Below are 20141 nucleotides of genomic sequence, written 5' to 3'. Positions count from 1 at the left end.
TATCATTTTGGTATTTTGACAGTTTGCAAGCAAGTGATAGGTGAGGTTAGTTCGCATAATTAAGAGTGAGGAAAAAAACTACAAGTGTAAGTGCAACAAACTAATAACGACGCATCACGTAAATCGTAGAACAAGTGTAACATCGTTTCTCGTGTTCTTCGCGTCTGCTTCGAGCATAATAATGCCAATTAGTCGACGTGTTTGCATATAATTCATATTATCACATGCACTTTCGTGCCTAACGACCCGGAGAGAACACTTTCGTGGTTTAATTACACTCGAAATCAAATTATTTAACGGGAAACATTAAAAATTCATTTTTTAAGAATTTGAGATAATTTTTAGAAGTTTTCTGTATTTGAGGTTTTGATTGTGGCTAGATGTGAAGATGTTGGAGACATTTGAGAGAGGTTGGCCGCGGGTGCACGGGTGTTTCTTTGTTGGGTGCACGCGTGCGTGCGCGACTCAGGCACGATTGCACGCGGCGGCATGCGGCATGTGTGCGCGCGGCCGAGAGGGGCGCGAGGCGCGCGCGCTGCCCCGACTTGCTGCCTTAGCCATAGCCGCTGCGCTCGCTCGCTGCTGGGCTGCGTTAGTTGAGTTGTAAGTTGTAAGCTCGGCCTGTCAACTGCTCTCGGGCCGGGCCTCTCTCTCTCGACGGCCGCGGCGCGCTCGTTAGTTGCTGCGTGCTGCCCGTGTGTCGACGACTCACGCATGTGCGCCCGCGCCGCCGCTGATAACAAGCGCAGCAGAGACAATTCGCGATCGCGCAATCAACAAGTGCATCGCGGGTGTGGAGCGACCATCTTGGATAGATACAATATCCGCATTTCGATTACTTATTGGATTTAGTGCGGATTGATATTATTATTTTGCGTTTGCTTCAGTGGTCGAACGATAATGACGTTGACACTGGCGAAGAGGTGAAAATTCACGTGGTGCAGTGTTTTTCTTCTTCTTCGTGTGTGCGCGCGCGGCGTATGGATGCCTGCCGCATGAGGAACGTGAGATAATAAATGCCCGAAAAGGAGGCGGACTTTCTGCACGCCGCCATGTCCGCCGGGCTGCCGCTGCAGTTTCCGTCGGCGTTCGCCGCCTTCCACGCGCCGCTGCCGATTGATCAGCGTACGCACGAGGGCCGCTACGTCTGGGATCCTCGCATGCAGCCGGCGCCGACTTCTTTTCATCCACCGGCTCCACCAGGGTAAGCTGACAAAACGTCTCTCCTAGCGTGAAACACATTCTTCTTCTCCTGCATCGCCATGCTGTGCGCCTCACGTCGTCTGTGTGCGTATAATTAAACGCGCATTATGAATATGCGCTCGCATCTTAGTCTCGCTGCTAAATTGCGCTAGGCATAACTGACGTTCGTCATGATTCGGTCGTAATTAATCCTTTGTTGTGATGCCCGCGCGCATGCAAAACGAACGCACCGGCGACTAATTACTTTTTGCTGCGCGAATTCCGCATTGTTCCCGTCTGGGCACGCTGGCTGGGGTTTTATAGTTTTTCTGCGTGCCGATTCTGTTGCGTTTTCTTTTATTTGCGCGCATGAAAAACGTCTCAATCTGCTGGACGGTGCGCTTTTGTTTGCGCACGTAATTTTGCGCCCAACGACATCAATCCCACAACATATAACAATTCAATACTTTTGCTGCTTACCTTTGTCGTGTTGTATGTTGTATTAGTATTACAACTTGTATTTGTTGAGGTGGGTCCTTTGTGCGGCGAATTTGTGCAAGATTTGTGCAAAACGCGTGAAAAAAATTTACCTGTGCGTTAAGTCATAATCCCAGCTATAAATTTTTAGATGTTTGTGCGGACAATTGACGGGGTAGCTTAAGATTCTTTAAGTATTTTACTTTACCGACGGGAATCGTGCTTCAGTTGATACATAGATTCGAAATTTTGAACTTTTCAGTTAAATTTTTATTTAAAAAATTAAGTTTTCCGCTATTTTATCCAAAAATTTAATTTTTTGGAGAAGAAAAACTGCTAGAAAATTATTTTTGTTTATTTTTTTTTGCCTTGTTTATCATAAAATTAATTTTTAAACGATAAAATCAAAAAAAAATCTTGTTTTAATTACGACTCGCTTTTAATTTTCTTTGTCGATTGCTTTTTCACCATAATGTTTCTATAATCGTAATGTAATACGAAGATTAGCAATCCATTCGATTGGTTAGGTCGGTTTTTTTTGTTGCTGCACTTATTTGCTAAACGTTTGGCTGATTGCAGCACTCGTGACGTTTGCTCTGTGCGTCCAGAAACGATTGCGGGCGCTGAAAAAGCATCGACACGAAAAATCTAGCCGAGACAAGTTTTTTTGTTGCTTGCGGTCGCGGGCTGATTGCGAATGCGTATGCGTCTGAGACGGCGGCCGCGCGCGCCGACGGGGCAAAAAACTAAATTGCTTCGAGTGCGTGCGTCGCGTTCTAATGTTTTGGTCCTGCTACTGCCGCCGCATCTACGTACACACACACATACACATGACAAATGTGTGCGCATGTGTGTTTTGCGGTAAGCGGCCGATTGCGGATTGCAATCGCCTGCTTATTACACGACGTGCGTACGTAATGAGATGAATGAGATAATGGCGGCTAAGGAGTTAATTTGATGCTTTACGAACAAATGCTCGAAACTCAATTAACGAGAGCCAACGTTTACGGCGGACACAAACCAATGGCAAATACATATTTTACAATTAGTGACTTAAGACACTCGCGGAAAGTAGCGTTTAACGTACGGGTACTTATTTTTTACCATCAAAATTTTACGTTTCTGTACGTAATTTGAAACTTTACCAATTTCTTACTTACCTACTACTTAAGTAGCCTTAGTAGTTACTTACCGAATTTTTACACTCTACTTCACATGACTTGACTCGACATGTCAATTAAAATTTATGTCACTCGCATCATGAATGCATCAGCGCGTGTTTTATAAAATTTAAATAATTTTATAATTTAATGCAAGGCCACCGAACGAAGGAAATTGCATTTTTCCGAGTGACAATGAATAATTGAATAATTACATTGTTTCCACGCATGAAACAAAGACTCAAAGTCTTCTTTGGTGGCGTTGAAAATATTTTAATCGATCTCTGTACGTGGCGGACGTGCGCGTCTCGATTAATTGATTAATTAATTAGACCACGGACGAATACATTCGCGTGATTCGAATTCTAAGCATTTTAACCACATTCTACACATTTTTATTGCTTACTTTAGTTTGCATTACATTTGATTGATGTGCGCATGGAAAAGTTTTCTTGCTCATTGTCAACTTGACTTACATAAAGTTTTGTTTCTGGCGTTTGTCAAATGTTCAATGTTAAATTTGACGTCGAGGGTTGTTGGAATGTATCACACATGTTCCGGCAAGAAGAAATAAGGCTGTAACTTGGTAACGTTTGTCGCCTTGCTGTGTGATATATGACTCTTTGGGAACGCGTCGAAAAATGTGTTGCTTTGCTCTTTACCGCTAAAGTTTGCGTCAAATTTTCGACTTTTCAAAGAAATTCGACACATTTGGGATCAACCACTGCTTGGTTCTAAGGCACTCGCACCATATTGTGTTATATTAGGTTACGAAATAGGAGAATTGGGCGGTGGTGTTGATTCAACAGAATCATTAACACTGCACCACCACGAGAAGAAACAAGTTTACTTAAACATTAAATAAATTAATTTTGTGGTTGGTTTTTTCTTCGTAGTCTAGTAAAACTTAAATCGTTGGTGGTTGCGAAACTTGTTGTGGTTTTCTGATTGAGTGCGCGAATCGTGTTTTAACGCAAAACACAATAACCACAAACGCGTTGTGCGCTAATAAAGACAACAAAAATCAACTCGCTTACATGCGGATTTTAAGCGCAAAGCGCAAAGTTGTGCATTAATTAAGTAGGAAAAGCATGCAGGCGTGATTACACGGTGAAATATTGAAATTGCGTATGTTGAACATTTTATTACCCCCTCGGCGAAGTTGACGTTGACTCGTCGACAGCGACTAGCTGAGAGAAATGCATGCGAATTCACCGCGCTTTCGATTTTAATTATTCGCCATCGTTTTTCGTAATTGAAAATCTCCGTGTTTAACTTGCAGTCGGAGTTTAATTAGAATTCTCTAGCGGGAAAATTGCGTCGTTAATTAAATTCTTACGATGCGCGTACGCATTTTTTTCATCAGACTTTCAGCTAAATTGCATTTAAATATTTGGTGTGCTTAAATTGTCCGTGGTTTATGATTGGTAAACGTATAAATGTCGAAAATAAACACTCGCTGATGGCTGCTAACTACCGGTGCTGAGCGTCGTCAGCCAAACACACAACACAACGTTACACTTTGTTTTCCTTGTGCTGCTTCCTATGCGCTTGAGCCTGGTTGCTATGTGAATATATCTATATATGTATTTATTTTATACACACGGCCTTCAAATTTACTCAAGCCGTGTGAAGTTTAAATTCGTCTCGTCGCAACTTCTTCAGCGTGTTCAGCGTCTTCTTGTGCGCGCGAGCTGCGTGTTCAAACTCTGTGTCAACAATCAAATATTGCCTTTCCGGATGACGGCGATAAATATGTGCTCTGCACACATATTTAGTGCGCGTGTTTCGACGCTCGTGTTTGCTCTGTCGCAACGCGCAACAAGTAGTTACAAGACAAGTCACTTGTGACTTGCGACTTGTTGTTAAAAATTCAATCAGCTTGCCGGGCATACCACAAATATTTTCATATCTATATAGGAAGATTCGACGAAGGAAGCACAACGAAGTCATTTTAACACCAAATAGTTAAAGTTTTAACACCGCGTCGATAAAAAAAGATGTTGGTATCAATTGTTGCTTTGATTCCTTCCTCTAAAGTGTTAATTGAGGACATTTAGATATTAAACGGGAATTCTCACAACATATGCAACCAAATACACTCGTGGTTACCATGGGAACTTGATATGGCACCATCTATGATTCCTTAATTAATCTAGCTTGATCTGTGGGTTTACCATACGAAGAAATTGAGTGTCGAAGATTTTATGGAGACGTTTATTATGAAATTTTAATGTCACGAGTTGTGCACATCTTCGGCGCTCGGACTTGGCGGCGCGCGTCTGCCCGTAAAAATGTCCGTTTATTAAAATCATCGGGACGTTGAACTCGTTTAATACTGGCACTGGCGTTTGTTATGATGCCACTGAGATGCTTCACATTCACACCGACCGAATCATCATCGCGGGCCACATCCTGACGCGATGCGAGCCATAGAAACACACACGGATTGCAGACGCACTCCTATTAGGTTGATATTTTATTTTATTTCTCGCCGGAGAGCAAGGGATTCAGATTAGATCTGATTGTATCGCACGGTAAAAGATGTTGCTGGGTTGTATCACTGGTTTCGGTGGTAATTCTATACGTGTACTAGGATTATTTTAATATTTGTCGTTAAGTTATAAATTTTTAATGTCAGTTTATGAAAGAAGGAAAAAAATACTTATCTGATATTTGATTGCTAATTTTCTGCAGTGGTAATAATCGTAAATTAATTGCGATAATCATGTTGATCAAGTCGATGATGATGATAATTAATAAATATTTCTTTGATTGCTTTCGCATGCACTCGGCGTGCACGAACATTTAAAACTGTTAATCGTTTAGCATTCGATCTTGATCTAGAGATCTCTCCGCCGCGCTTCAAATACTCATCCCGCTGCGGCGCGGCTGCTGCTGCTAGTTGGAATTGCTGCATGATTTTAAGTCATGGTTATCCCGACTTGACTTACAGGAGTTTAACTCGGTAGCTGCCGTCTTTAAGTTTGCGCGGAGTTTTAATGTCTCTCGCCGTGCACATGCATGGCATTACCATCCGCCTTGGCTCGCTCACTCGCACGTTGATTGCTTAATAAAATCGTAATAAATGGAAATTGAATAGTGTAAATCAATCGGTAGCGATGCAGGAGGCTGCGATAATTAAAATAAATTAAAACTCGACGGCCGCGCGCACTCACCGCGCACACAACAGAAAAGGAGAACGCGATTGAGTTGACTTGACTCGAACTGACTCGGTTAGCAAAGTTGTCAACCGTTAAAAGCTCACCGAAAGCTCGGCAAGACAATTTCGAATTTCGATCGTTTAAACGCTTGCGTGTTGCGCATGTTGATGGGCATTAAAACTTGAACCTTGCATCTCGCGTGCGCGACTGAGACATTGAGAAGCTTTCGAAGGAAAGAGCGATAGTATTGTGGGCATAAATCGCGATCGCAATTAAATCAGTACCGGGTTTTTCGAAACTTATATAAACCCCTTGAACCATGCCAATATTTACATATTTATTATATTTTTATTTCACGACACTCACGCTCGCGCCGCAGCATCGTAAAACAAGTTTTATGCAAGTTTGGGTTTTGTGGCTTAATTAAGTTTTTTGCCTCTTTAAATATTCGCTCTTGGGGGCATTTTCAAGCTGAAGAAAGATTAATGAGTTTTCACTTGGGTCAATTTTTCATTTCGTATTTTTATTTTGATTGTTTTCAGCCATTCGGTGCGCCAAAACTAATTGAAAATTTCGCGTTTTCACCTGCTTGTTTTGTCACGTCATATCACAATGTTTTTTTTTCTGCTTACAATTTCATTTAATCATTTTATTAATAGAATTATAATGCTGGTATATTAAAGTTGTAAATATTAAGTTTCTCGCGAATGAAATGATGAATTAATTTGAAGGTTATTTGTGGGCGTAATTACTGCTTACGTTGACGGCGCGAGTAATCTAATATAATATTCATTACCTCACACTTCTGTGTGTTTAAATTCACAATTCATAAATTTAATCTGCACTTTTAGCTAAACTTTAACTTCAACCAGCGATAATGATATCTAGTTAAATTATTCAACGATTCATTCAGCGATGTGTCTCGGTTTCATTCATACGAACTTTTCGTTTTTCTTTTGATTTCGTTTATCAGCGCAAGCTCATTATCTCCGCGCTCGGTTTGTTCAAGTCGCGACGGAATATTCTAATGTGTTTGTCGTGACTTTAATTATCTGCGTCAGATGCATTTCATTGCGCGATTGCGCGGCGCGTCTCAATCATTTCATACTCGTCACTCGACTTAGTTGACCGAACTAATCAAAACCAGAGCTGGAGAGTTGAGTAAAGTATAATCATTTCAAGAAGTGTATTTGTATGGAAGTGCGTATAAAATGTATAATTTTGCAAGGTAATACATATTGAATAAATATTTAATCAATGGTAATTTAATACCTAATTAATTAAAATTAACGACTCTGTCGATAATTACATTTACTACGCTTTAATTTAATTTGAATTAATTTTTTCTTTCTTTTGTGTTGCAGGTAAGTTTCATCTTTAATTATTTTTATACCCGTACCAATTATTGCATCTACGGTGAGTGAATAATTGATAATTACGTATTTCCGGTTTAGTATACTTTTAGTTTTTTTTTGTGGTTAATTAACTCGAATCTGTGTTAATCTGTTAATTTTATTCATGTGTTGTGATATTAAGTCATTTCGAATGATATTTCACGTTTTTTTAATGGTTGATTAGTCGTTTCTTGTTATTCAACAACATTCAGTCGAACTCTTCGTTCTGCATTGAGCAATTATTGAATCAATTGATGCATTGGCATTTCATTTCGTTCGTTTCACTCGTTCGTCATTGATTAGTGCAAGTTTGAACCATTTGAACCGGGATCTGAACTTTATTCTGTAATATAACTATTCATTTGGTATGATAATCAAACTTTAGTATAATAATCATAATAAAAGTAGTTATTGTAATAATCTAGATTCTGTTCTGGAAAGTTTTGTGATATAATTCAACAGGAAAGGATTTTATTAGACGTAATAATTCTAGTACCTCTATATAAATTTTCGCTTTCTTATTGCTCGGTGTTATCACAGTCATAATCGTAAACACGCCTCAATTAAAAACTCCAAAAATGGTGGCCTGTTTTAATTTCCATCCGAGCATCCTGTTTGAAGTTGTTTCGACCTACCTTGACTCTCTATTCATCTCTATGAAATGCACTCTGTGGAGCTAGAACGCTAGAAGATTTAGATGTCTAACCGACCACTCAATATCGCCCATCGCCTATTACCTATCACCTATCGGGCTGCTCGCGCGAGTGCAGCGTGGGCGTGCGTGTTTTATTTATGTTTGAATTTTGAATTTCAAGTCGACATTCGGCGCTGTGTGCTTCGAAGTCGAATTGAGGCTGGAGTTCCAACTCGAACTCGGTCAGATAGCATCTTACCATCACCAACACCACACCACACACACCATATAGCCAAAGACAATTCCTCTCTTTATTTCGCTTGCGTTGCAACACACGGGGTTATCTCTGTTGGAGTGGTGTTTGGAGCGAGTAGGTTGATCCTGCAGGACGATTTATGACCGCTCGGATTCGTCCGCTATAATTCACGTCGTGGTGCGCTGCGCGCCGCACCAACTCCAAGCTCCATTGTTAAATCCAACCGCAGAACTCCTTCGTCTTCATCGTGCAGCGCAACTACAACATTTTCAACTGGAGAGATCTTCAGGTGTATAAAATTCTATTCCTTTTAGATATCACGTGTTGTGTGTTGGTTTTTTTCGCTGTTCTGGTTGAGATTTTCTGTTTTTGGAGTAACAATAAGCACGTTTTCCATGTAGATGCGCCTCGGATATCTATCCGTATCCTTTCGGATTCGGAGATGAATCGATCGGTGATCGATATAGATTTATCGCGGGTACTAATCGCTGGTACCGCGGCTGCTTGGAAGAAAGAGGCAGCAAATCTTCGGCCGCTGATGGCTTTCATGTCTCTGGCGGTTCGTTGTTGGCGCGCGCGTCGTTAAATTAGTTGGCGACAATTTCAGTGACAATTCGTGACGGTTGGCGGCGTCGCGCGGCGTGTAAGCGACACGACTATGGGTTCATAATTTCACGATTTTCCGATTTTACGGATACGCTACTGCCAACGCGAACTTTCTTTTAAACATTACTACCAAATATGGCCGTTTGACGTTAAAACTCAGCTTCCTTGTTAGCTTCCACACCATTAACTCTCTGGCTAATTTAACGGCGAGAGCGAAAAATAAAGTTTATTTTATTTGCACTTAAATTTTTTGTGCTAATAATGGAGGCGAAGGGGGTGATTATATCATTTCGTGTTTGCCCACTTGCTTTTCGAGAGTTGGTATATTATCATTAACAGGAGAAAACCAATTTACTTTTTGTTCGACTTTTTTCACTTCGACCTCTGCGCCTGTCCAACTTCGTATTCGCATTCGAATGCCATGCGATTTTTTTATTCGCAAGTTATTCTTGCTCCGCTCTCGTCTCGGCATTGTTTTAAATCGAAGACTTGTTATTATTCGTGTTGCGAGAGTTTTCGCCGCGTTCGTTTCGTTGATGATGAAGTTTTTGTCATACCACGACAGTGACGGATGCGACGAGTGAGGCGACTTCTTGTTAGCTACATTTTACACAAACTGAAGACAATAAAAATTAAAACTTGATGTGTGAACAAGTTTTATTGATAAATATTTACTATTGTCGACTCCAATTTAGACTGTTCAGCATGGTGCAAACTAATTTTTTGTTTGAATTGTTTGATTTTATTGCCGCATCGCATCGCCAAACGTCATAAAACGCTGCAACGCGAGACGTCTTTCGGTCTTTTGAGGCTTTAGATCTTGAAAAGGTTTTATGTCTTCATTTCAATTTCATTGTCGGTCGTACACGCATTCAAACTTCTATGAATTACCAAATATGGCTCGATTTCTATGCAAATTTGGAGGAAGTTGAAATATTTGAATGCTTAAAAAATGAAAAGTGCCTTTTATTTTATTATCTCACCAGTACATTTTTTTTCATTTGCTAAATATGCATGTGTGAGTAGTACAACAACTTAATTTACTCTTGTCGCAAAAATAAAACATTCACCCAACAAATTCACAATGCGTGCTCACGTCGTACATGCATTGTTAGCCACTTAACACAAAAACACTGCCATTGTGATTAAACACATTGTAAAAAAAGCGCTCAGTCGTATACGCATGTTGCATTTGCAAAAAAAGGCGTAAATATTAGTGGATTTAATTAGTGCGCTCAGCAATGCGACTTGATGTGCCACTGACGTGACGTGCGCTCTTCGCCATGGAGTTAACAAGCATAACTTGTATACCTCGCACTCGCGATTCAATGATAAACATCTCTTACAAGTCGGCATTACGCGAAACGAAGTGAAACAGGAAAAACGCATGTTTAACATGCAGAAAACCGTTCTTGCAAGCATGAAAACAATGTCAATGTCAAATTGTAGGCGTGTGTGAAATTGTGCACAACGCCATCTGTGTGTTCTGAATTGAATTAAGTCATAAATGCAACAATCATGAATATAATTGACCAAAACAAATTGCTACAAATTGCATGTTTTTTTTGTGTTGCGGTAGGGTATAGAGGACCAATGCGCGAAGGAAAACCAATAATCTGCGGTCATTAGCAATTTTCATTCGTTGTTTTATTTCATCAGCGGGGCAATTGAGTCATTTCCGTGCGGTATGTTGTGTTTTTTGTGTTTGATTTATTGCGCAACGCACGTGTGCGCCCACTGATAATGTCTTCTTTTTCTCTTCTTTCTGCCCTTTTTCGTCCAGTTTTCGTCGATTTTCACAATGCGCCTTTATTAGAGCGCTCAGGTGGAGATGTTCGGCGAAACGAAATTATACCCCAAACATTTCTCCTCGTCGGCGCTGCTGCCGGTGTTGGCAGTTCGGTGTGTATACCTGTTGATACCTGAAGTTTGAATTCGGGCGCTTCTGAACTGTCGAAGTGTGTTTTTGGGTTCGGTTCCGTTTATGACTTGGTCCGAAGTAATGATCATTGCGCTCGGTTTGTGTGCTTTTCTTTGCGCGCCCTTTGTGCTTTTTTGACGGGTCATTGCTTGGCGTTTTCGCTTTGTGTGCGCAACAAAAACGCACGGCAATTACGTACGATTTTCTATTTTCCAATTCTGAAAATCGATGATATCCTATTGAGAGGTCAGCGGTCGGGTATACATCCCTCACAATAATAGGGGATGAAGAATGAGTGTTGGTATGTAGATAACTAAATGTATTTGATGTTTTAGAATATTTCTTGTCTCACTTTGTATATTCTGTTTGGTTTGCTAGGAGCATTTGCAGGTATTCACCAAAAGTTCAAATTTTTATTCAAACTTCTGTCGACATCCGTTTTTGTGAAACTTTCAAAAATCTCTTGAAAGCCTCGAAAACCTCGACATTGATGATTTTACGATTCTCAAACGTAACGACAATGCGCCTTGTCACCATTGTCCCTTCCTAGATCGTCGAGAGTTTCCAAGAAACAGCGGAAAGCATCCCCATCATTCAAAGTTTCTTCAACTTGCAGCCTCGTATTGCTTTGCCTGCGCACTACCCTCACCCCTACTTATACTTATATTTATACCTCTCTCTACCGCCTTTTAGTGGAGCAAAAGTCGACGAGGGTTGCATGATCAGTCTGACCTGAACCGTCGAGCGCAACAAGTGCAAATGAAAAATTCAAATTATGCTGTGATTACTTTGTGTTACTTACTTAAGGGATTATTTAGTGTTATATAATTAGCGGTGCAATAGAAGAATTAACAAAATGACGCTGTATCCGATTCATCATCCGATGCATCATGGGCATCCAGTGATGCAAGTTCATCCAAGTCATCATATGTAAGCGATTCATTCTTGTTTGCAATAGTTTAAGATAGTATCGAATAGGTAAATATGTCAAATTATGATTTTGGTTTACGAGCACATGCTGCGTTTATCGATAGTCGGATCAATCGCGTATTAATTAGTGTTAATTGATCGCGTACTGTGCAGGAAACGTAAACATTCATAAACAGCCATAAACCTCCGCGCAGCACCGCCTATTTCTTCGGCAAAACCCGCAAGTTGGTAAAATCCAATAAATTTTAATTAAGTCAACAAAGCAGCAACATCGCAACAAGTTTTCATCTTAATCAATTCAGCATCTCGCGTCTCTCACAGAGGAGAGATTTTATTTATGTATTTCTTTCCTGAATTCTTCGCGTCGCGCGGCCTACCATTTAATTTTGATTTATCTCTCAAAGTCAATGTTACGCGGTCTCGATCGGAATGCCGTATTCGAATAAATTTTAATTAAGTTGTATCGTCGGATTATCGAATAAATTAACACAACATCATATGTATGTTGTGTAAATCTTGTTTTTCGTTATCGTCGAAAACGTTTTTCCGTTAAATTTGCGCCGAGGACGCTCGAATTTCGCTGCTTGATTGAACAGGCACTGCGTACATGTGTAGTTATTTTCTTCACCGAAAATGTTGAGCAAGTTTGAGCCGTTTGTCATGCACGCACGGATGATAAATGTCACATCAATTAGCCGGACCGTCCCCGGACGTTTTATCGGTTTATTGCCTCTCGCATGCGGACAAACGCGGCGCGGATCAAGACGGCCAACTCTCGCTTGAAAGCGCAGGACGCGGCCGGATTGAATGTCGGAGACGCAACGAGACGCATTCCTGCTTCAATCACACACATCGCGCACTGGTCGTCACGGCAAGATTACACGCGCGCACTAATCAAACATGCGTCGACATGCGACTAGGAATTTGGCGAACAGCCTGTAGGCTGGAATTAAAATTGCATGTGACCGTATACGCGCGCGCCGGAATGAAGAACTTTGAGTTCTTCCATTCATTCGCTTTTAATTAATTATTGTTTTTCCAAATGATTGACACTCGTTTATCTAAATTGATTCGCTCTTCTTGCACTGCTGCTCAGCACTGGACTAATGTATTATTTATAAGACGATGAGGCAAACGAGTTTCGAGACGTTTAAAAGACATCGGCAGACTTTGGATGATTAATTGGCGTGCGTAAATGCTTTCAATTGATGATTTACCGAAGCCTTCATTGACATTAAAAGTAAATTTAGAAAATGTCTGCGAAAGAAAAGTATGTAGGTGGTTTATGAATAATTTTTGCGAGTTTTGAAATGACCATCGTGTGAGAAAGCGCTCTTTGGCGATGAGAGCGTGGCATATATTACGAGCTGGGGCACGACTTGCTCGAACTGTGTGGCTGAAAGCGCCTCCGTTATTTGCGACTCGCGACGCGATTGCGACATTTGCATCCCGCGTGCTGCGCATGCGCGCCCGACTTAGCCAGCTCTACTTTGTAAGCGCGCGCATTCTCATACACACACACACAGCGTATAACGTGCTCGGGAGAGCCGGGAGGCCGGTGACACGTGAAATATGCGAGCTTCGTGCCGCATGTGCGAATTTTCCATCTTTATGGCTCGCGCGCGCCACCACCGCCGCCTTGCCGGAGAGTTTGTTTATGTTGTGTTGGCTTCGTATTGTGTTGCAGCACTTCATACTTTATTTTCGTGTGTGTCGTTGTTTTTTTTTTATTTTCTTACTCCGCGCTCATGAGAACTGCCCGTGCTTGCAGGGAGTTGCACGTTTTCATTTGTTTCATAAACAATATAAAACTTGAACGTGAACACGAGCTTCGAAGGGCTCGCGATGTTAAACTGAAGAGTTTCACAAGTTTGCAGACCGCTGAGTTAGTGAGCTTTGTTCTTCGTCATTGATTTAAGCTCGCGCTGTAAAGTTGCCACACGGCTCTGGGCTCTCTTGGCGCGTCGTGGTCGGTTCGGTAATTAGCGAATTGTACGCGCTGCGCAGGTGTTCACTCTGCCTGACGACATGTGCGACGGCCGGACGGCGTTTATATCTTCTTCAATTCCTCGAGTTTCTTTCAACTTTTCACTCGCTCGATGTGGTAATTAGCATCTTCATTTATGTACGCTGATAACCTACAATTTTATCTAATCGAGTTTAATACTTGACGATCGCAAAGTAAATTTTAACTCAACCACCAGGGAGAAAAAATCATCATCATGATGTTGGCTGATGTTTTATAAACACGACGGCTCGCCGCAAGTCGGAGTTCAAAGTCGCGGTAAAGAAAATGCCGATAACACGATCATCAGACGCGGCGAGACGGCACGACGGAATGATGATGATGATGGAACGAAAAACGCGAGCCAAGGCAGACGCGCAACAAGCGTATTGATCGCTCGGACATGTGTAATTCGTTCGATTGCACTGCTATGCTCTTTCGCAGACGAGCGAGGAAAAAATTAAACAATGCCCGGCCCAATACAAAGTGTTGAGCAACTCATAACAGAGTCATTAACTTTGCGTTCGAGCAATATCACTTTACCTAACTGTTAATTCCAGCCAATGACAAGCTTTTGATATAGGTTATGTTTACCTAGATGACGTAAGGACTTGATGTGTAAGGATTTTAAAGTTTATTATTGGTTTTTACAAGGCCCTATGTTTGATGGCCGTCTCTGGAGGATCACTGCGGTCTCTCGAGTGACTCGAGAGCAACATCATCGCGACGACGTCGAAAAATGCTCGGCATTTTGTTCGCCAGTGTTCAGAAAAATGATCGGTCGACTCGCCATTGACAAAAACTAATCCCATTAAAAGTCGTAATCCAATTATAGGAATGCCCGCTTTGAAGTGGAGCCTCTTCTCGTGGTGTGTGCCCGCAGAAGGAAGCGAATAGCGGAAAGAAGTGATTTTCTAAATTATATCACTTGCCGCGAAGGTACGAGTGGAGTGAGGAGCATTTACCGGCGTTTAATGCCCGCTCGCCGCCCAATTTGGAGATCGCGGCAGCGGCGCGCGCGAGTTTCTAAAGACATAAAATCCGTTTTTTATTTTCTTGCGGCCGAAGATGGGAGCGAGGCGCACACCGCAAGTGGACCGGTTTCAAGGTCCCCGGCTTTACCTTCGACACAAAAAAGCTCCAAAAGGAGCAAAAACAGATGAAAACGCCAAAAAGTCTAAATTGAGGTTATTTTTGCATGACAGCATTGTTGCGTATGACGTCGTATCCGGTTAAGTTATTACGCGTTCGGTTTAGTTTTATGAGAACAACCTGTAGTGTCGAGATTGTTGGGTTATATATCGAACGTCTTAATTAGGCATAAATCAAATTGACAGTGCGTTCGGTGCGCGCGGACAAGCGACGTCTTTGCGTGCGCCACGCCGCCGCGGAACACAGCAAACGAGCTCGATTCTTCGTTTGTGCGCCTCGCAGATTTCAAAGTCAGATTGCTGCGGCCAGTCGCGGCGCGCTGGACGCCCGAGAGATGACTTGTTTTACAGCCGAATGCGCACGTTGCACGCCGCGCTGCAGCGGCACATTGGCTTTTGTTCCTCCTTGCTGCTGCTGCTGCTGCTGCTCATCCTCCCGAAGTTGAAATGCGTGGAATAATGCGACATCCACCGCCGAACCTCACTCGTCTTGAATACGAATGTCTCAATTGATATTCTTCAACTTCTGGACGTCCGCTAACGCAAGCCAAGATGGCGGCGCCGGCGAACAAATGAAGGGAAACAAACAAACAAACAAAGGGCGTCCTTGAGTTGCGTTTTAAGCATTACACTAGCGTAATACGTCTGTGTGATTACGTGAATTGAGGTGCAGATAATTCGAGTGCAGAGCGACCGCTCCGGCCAATTTTCTATGCCTTTATGATTGAGTAATTATTAAATACATCTCAATCACGACCGGATTCGTTCGTGTTCTCTCCGTGTGTGAGTTGCGCCGCGCGCTCAGGGCCCGGGTTGAGTCGTGCGCGGTCTTGAGTTGCTCACGACGATGCCTCATCGGCATTCAGTTGTTTTCAAGCAGCGTGCGCGCGCGCGCTCAGCAACCCTTTCGTCTCACTTGCACGCGTAGGGCATGTGCGTTGCTAAGCAACGGCAATCAACAAGCAGCTTTGAGCAACCCGCTGTGCGCGCACTGGAATAACTCGTCGGGCACGCCGCAGTCTACTCACGTACGGGCTGATTTTCAACGCAGCTCGCACACACCGACATCGGGCTACGATCATCTTTTACTCGCTTATGTACGAGTATATGGTAAGAACGTTTAACAGTCCCGGTTGTAATTTCGGCGATTTTCGTGCGCATGTGGGCTTTATATGGGCAGATTGCTTCATGGAATAATGAGCGGCCCAGGCGAGTCCCTGCTATGCGGACTTAATTTCGTAATTAACAGCGAGGCGCATGAAAATTTACTAATTGCGGACCATCGACGGCTCTGGCACTCTCTTCGGGGCTCAATTAAGTCCGAAAATGTTTCCGAGCTTTTTTCGCCCATTGTCAACCATCGGTCACCGCTCAATTCACCAGAATAAGGGTCAATGCCCAATTTATATCATTCCGATTCGAAGACCTACAACCATTCGGCATAACCAAACTCATCGTGGAAAAAAGAGATGATCTCTTGATTGGTTTGGATCGCATCGCATCGGATCGGATTCGAGCTGGGCGTAATTGTTTTCCAATCTCTTCCAATCTTGTTGGGCGCTCACGATTTCATAACATAATCACACAATCCCTCGAAATGAAGTAATTATTTTCGAGGCACAACATAACATTATAATCTTCACATTTTTCTCCTCCTCGTCGTGTCCACCTCTTCATCGCGTTCATCACCGCGCGGTGCTGGGCTCATCATCATCGTCGTCGTCGGCCTCTCTCGCGCGGGTAGATGAGCTTTTTTTCGCTTTGCGTTGTTGTTTTTCGTGTTTCGTGCCTCATGCGCTCGCTTGGTATGCCTGCTCCTTTGTAGTCCGCTCGACGTCGTCGTCGGCTTGTTTTTTTTTTCGTACGCGGCCGTTCTCGGACGTTCTTCGTCTTCATTTCGTGGACCTGGGCCCCGGTGATCATCCGATCATACATCGTGGCGTGTTGCACGAGAGAGGAGCGCGTTTTTTTAGTCGGGCAGTCTCTTCAGCTTGAGGGCATTCGAGGTATTATAACATCTTCGACTTAACACACGGCCCAACACATAATACACAATGCAACACTAGTAGCAATGAGAAATAAATATAAAAAATACAAATGCTAAGGTCAATCAAGTACGGCGGATAATAAAATTATTCTAGGATTTAGACGCCGATGTTTGCATATTGCACATTATGCCTACGAGCATATTCTTTTCTTCGAATGAATTGGATTCTCCTCGGATACACCTTGGATATAATGCGCATTCCTTGCCTTTCCTTCGTCTCCGCGCCAACCCGATCCGCGCAGCATCTCCTCCAACATTCTCTTCCTCCGACCCATTGTAATCATAATCAAGCGATTGAGTTCCCCCGCGGGTAGCGGCAGTGGTGCGACGAAGAGGAGGCGATTATTTGTATAACAGGTGGTTTCAGGTGGCCGCTGCGCGCGTTCTTTCGTTGCGGTTCATTCGTTTACCGGCCAATCTCGTCGTGCGTCGCGCGAGACCTTAACACCACAGCGCACCACCACCTAGCAGTATGGTAACCAAAGTTGAGTGTGTTACTACTATACACCATGTAGAGCAGCGCAAGCGAGGAGTGGTGCGAGGAGGACTTATGCGTGGCGTAACCTTATATTAAAATTGGATTGCCGGCCGGCGCGACCAACGAAGCGACGAGAAATTAATTTGTCCGCTCATGCTCGTCGGGGCATTCTTTTGCGCTCCATATATTTCGCGTGATTTACAAGAAATCCCGAGCCCGGCGTGCAACCGTAGAACCATGGGACCGTACTCTGCCCAAGGACATGCAGGACAAAGGAACTCAGAGCATGTCATGGTAATTTGGAATTATTTTCGTTTTGACATGACTGACATGAGTCGAGGGGAGTAGATAATTGAGGTTATGGTTGTATATCCGCTGATGGGTCAATTTGAATGCGCGCATAGACTCGCACAACTCAATCGAGATCGTCTTCTTGGGCCTGGTGCGCTTGGGCATCTTCGGTTTGTGTTTTATTACTCCGGTGCGCGGCGGTTCTCTCCCTGCTCGCGTGTTCCACACGCCGGAGAGTAAGACATTCTGCGCGGAGATTGGTCTCCGTCCGCTTGGGTGGTCGGCTTCCCCGCCTGCGCGAGCTCTTCTCCGCGGCGCGATCGCCGCGACCAAACAGTCGAGTTCGGACCGAACGCACGAGACGAGCGTCGCGGTGCTGTTGCGGTGCATTTACGCGAGTTTGCTGTGATGTGACAGTTGTGACACTCGTGTGTGTGTCAGTGTGACAGTTTTCCACGATGTGGAGACGCCAGGACGATGGGATTACCCGAGTTTCGCGCGCGATCACACGCCGACTTCGATGCGCCGTCGTGCGACGAACTCAGCGATAAGCGAACTTCACACAACATCATACTCATGTTATAATTTTATTGTAAGTGGTTGCAAGTTTTTCCACGCGCGCGCAGACAATTGTTGGTCATTGCGCGATCGAGAGCGTTTTGTTGTTTTGCGGCGGGCGCGCGAAGTAAATGATGATGAAGTTACAAAATCCGGTTTCTTCCACGCGCGCGCACATCGCGCGCATCCTTCTTGTGTTGTTCTTCGGCGAAGAGAGCGCGCGGCCACGGCGTAGGGCATAATAAAGTCGTTTATCATTTTAACTTGGAACGCCCAACTGATATCCGATCTGGCTTATATTATTTTTTATGCGCCGCGCCACACCGCGTGTTGCAGGATAATTCCCAGCTAGGAAATCGTCCATTTCCACTGGCACACATTGTTGTATACATTTATTAAGATTAAGATTTACTCGGTGCGCACAGTTGTAGATTCATGCTCATAAATTAAGTGAGATATGAAACCTTCTCAGCCCGGGACAATCAAATCGAAGCGAATGAAATCACAGAAACAATGCTTCATCAAACTGCCGACTTGGCAGCTGGTGGTAACATTTTTAACTATTAGATGAAAATCGAAGATTAAATCGACGTTGAAATTGCTTTGAATCTTGGCATTGTTAGTTTTATTAGATGCTAACGTCTCGGCTAGAATTTTAACATGGAAATAAAATGTGTACGGTTGGCTTTTAGAAGACTACCGCGACTTCTGCGTTTTTGTGACGCCTTCCTGACTTTGCCGCGGACTTCTGTTAGAAGCGCAATAAAACAACCACTAGACTGCCGAGGAGATATTTTTTCTGTCGCCTTTAATTGCACCGCTAATAAATATAAAATTTAGAAACGAAAAGCATTGCGCTCCGTGTATATATGGTGCTGGAATTATGACATTAGTGAAGGTTTTAAACTCGGAAACTTACCGAGAGCGAGAAATGAAGTGTGGAATTTGTCCGCGTCTCTTCGCTCGTAAATGGAAAAAGCAATAAGCATTTTTCATTTCGTTTCCTTCATTTTCGTTTCATTGCCGCTCATTTATAAGACTACCGAGGACATGACGTTACTGGGAGAGGCATGCTTAAGAATTTGCGAGATACGTGCATTATTGCCGCATTATTGCATTACCGACGGTCAGAAATCATCCAAGATGGCCGGCGCGCTGAAAAAACAAGATTCGATGATGATGATGATGATGATAAATTGCTTTCAGTATTAACAAAAACTATGAAAAATTGTTAAAACTCTAAAAAAACTATAAACCCTTGTAGATATTAGAGTTAAATTTATATAATATTATTAAGTGCTTGTGTCCCTTCCTCAATTTATGTATGCCCTTTTTCTGTAGAGCCTAACATTCTCTTTGTTGCTGGTTTTGACAAAATTATGTGAGCGATCACGTTACATGTTACACCTTGCGGCGCTGCCATGCTGAGATTCATATAGCACTGCCATCCGCATAAAGCACTCCATCTCTGATTTCTTGTTTTCTTATTTTTTCCGTCTCGCGTTTGCGTCGAGGGTTCTAAACGCGATCAATGGCAAGCGATGCTCGCGCACAGATAAGCACAGAGATGATATTTATTTGGTTGTCCGGTTGGTGTATAAAGATGCAACCCAACCTACTACAACTGCATGTATCCAGATGTTTGGTTATGATAAGACGTCTTTATTAAATTCAATATTATAAAATTATATTTTTCACTCGCTGTACTTTGGAGCGTTTATTTACGAGTTTTACATGCACTTGACTTAAATTTATAGGTGATAAACGTTGCGCGACTGGGTTACATTGTAGGTGAAGTTAAGTTGGCTTTGTCTGTCGCGCTGTGGCTGCAAGATTAATTTTTACATCTCGTCGCGCGTTTTTCAATTTCTTTCGCCGCGAATGCGT

At 42.9% G+C, this 20141-nt stretch overlaps 1 protein-coding gene across 3 annotated transcripts in view; it reads left to right on the top strand.

The window, feature by feature from the left end:
* The first annotated feature begins 618 nt into the window (after window positions 1-618).
* ci (cubitus interruptus) overlaps window positions 619-20141 on the top strand; it is a 29403-nt gene continuing 9880 nt past the window's right edge. Inside the window, exon 1 of one of the 3 annotated variants that reach the window (XM_065304659.1) lies at window positions 619-1204. In XM_065304659.1, coding sequence (XP_065160731.1) covers window positions 1017-1204 — 188 coding nt within the window. In that variant the 5' untranslated portion in view covers window positions 619-1016. Of the gene's footprint in view, window positions 1205-7079; window positions 7212-15971; window positions 15991-20141 lie in introns of those variants that run through there. The other 2 variants (XM_065304660.1, XM_065304661.1) reach the window with 2 other exon arrangements.

This window comes from Atheta coriaria, unplaced genomic scaffold, assembly GCF_025399875.1.
Source record: "Atheta coriaria isolate IRGN ID8LTWV9N9 unplaced genomic scaffold, Caltech_Dcor_3.1 hic_scaffold_6_pilon, whole genome shotgun sequence".
Taxonomy (NCBI): Eukaryota; Metazoa; Arthropoda; class Insecta; order Coleoptera; family Staphylinidae; genus Dalotia; species Dalotia coriaria.
The sequence above is the reverse complement of the archived record's forward strand: the minus strand, read 5'-3'. Positions and strand labels throughout refer to the sequence as shown.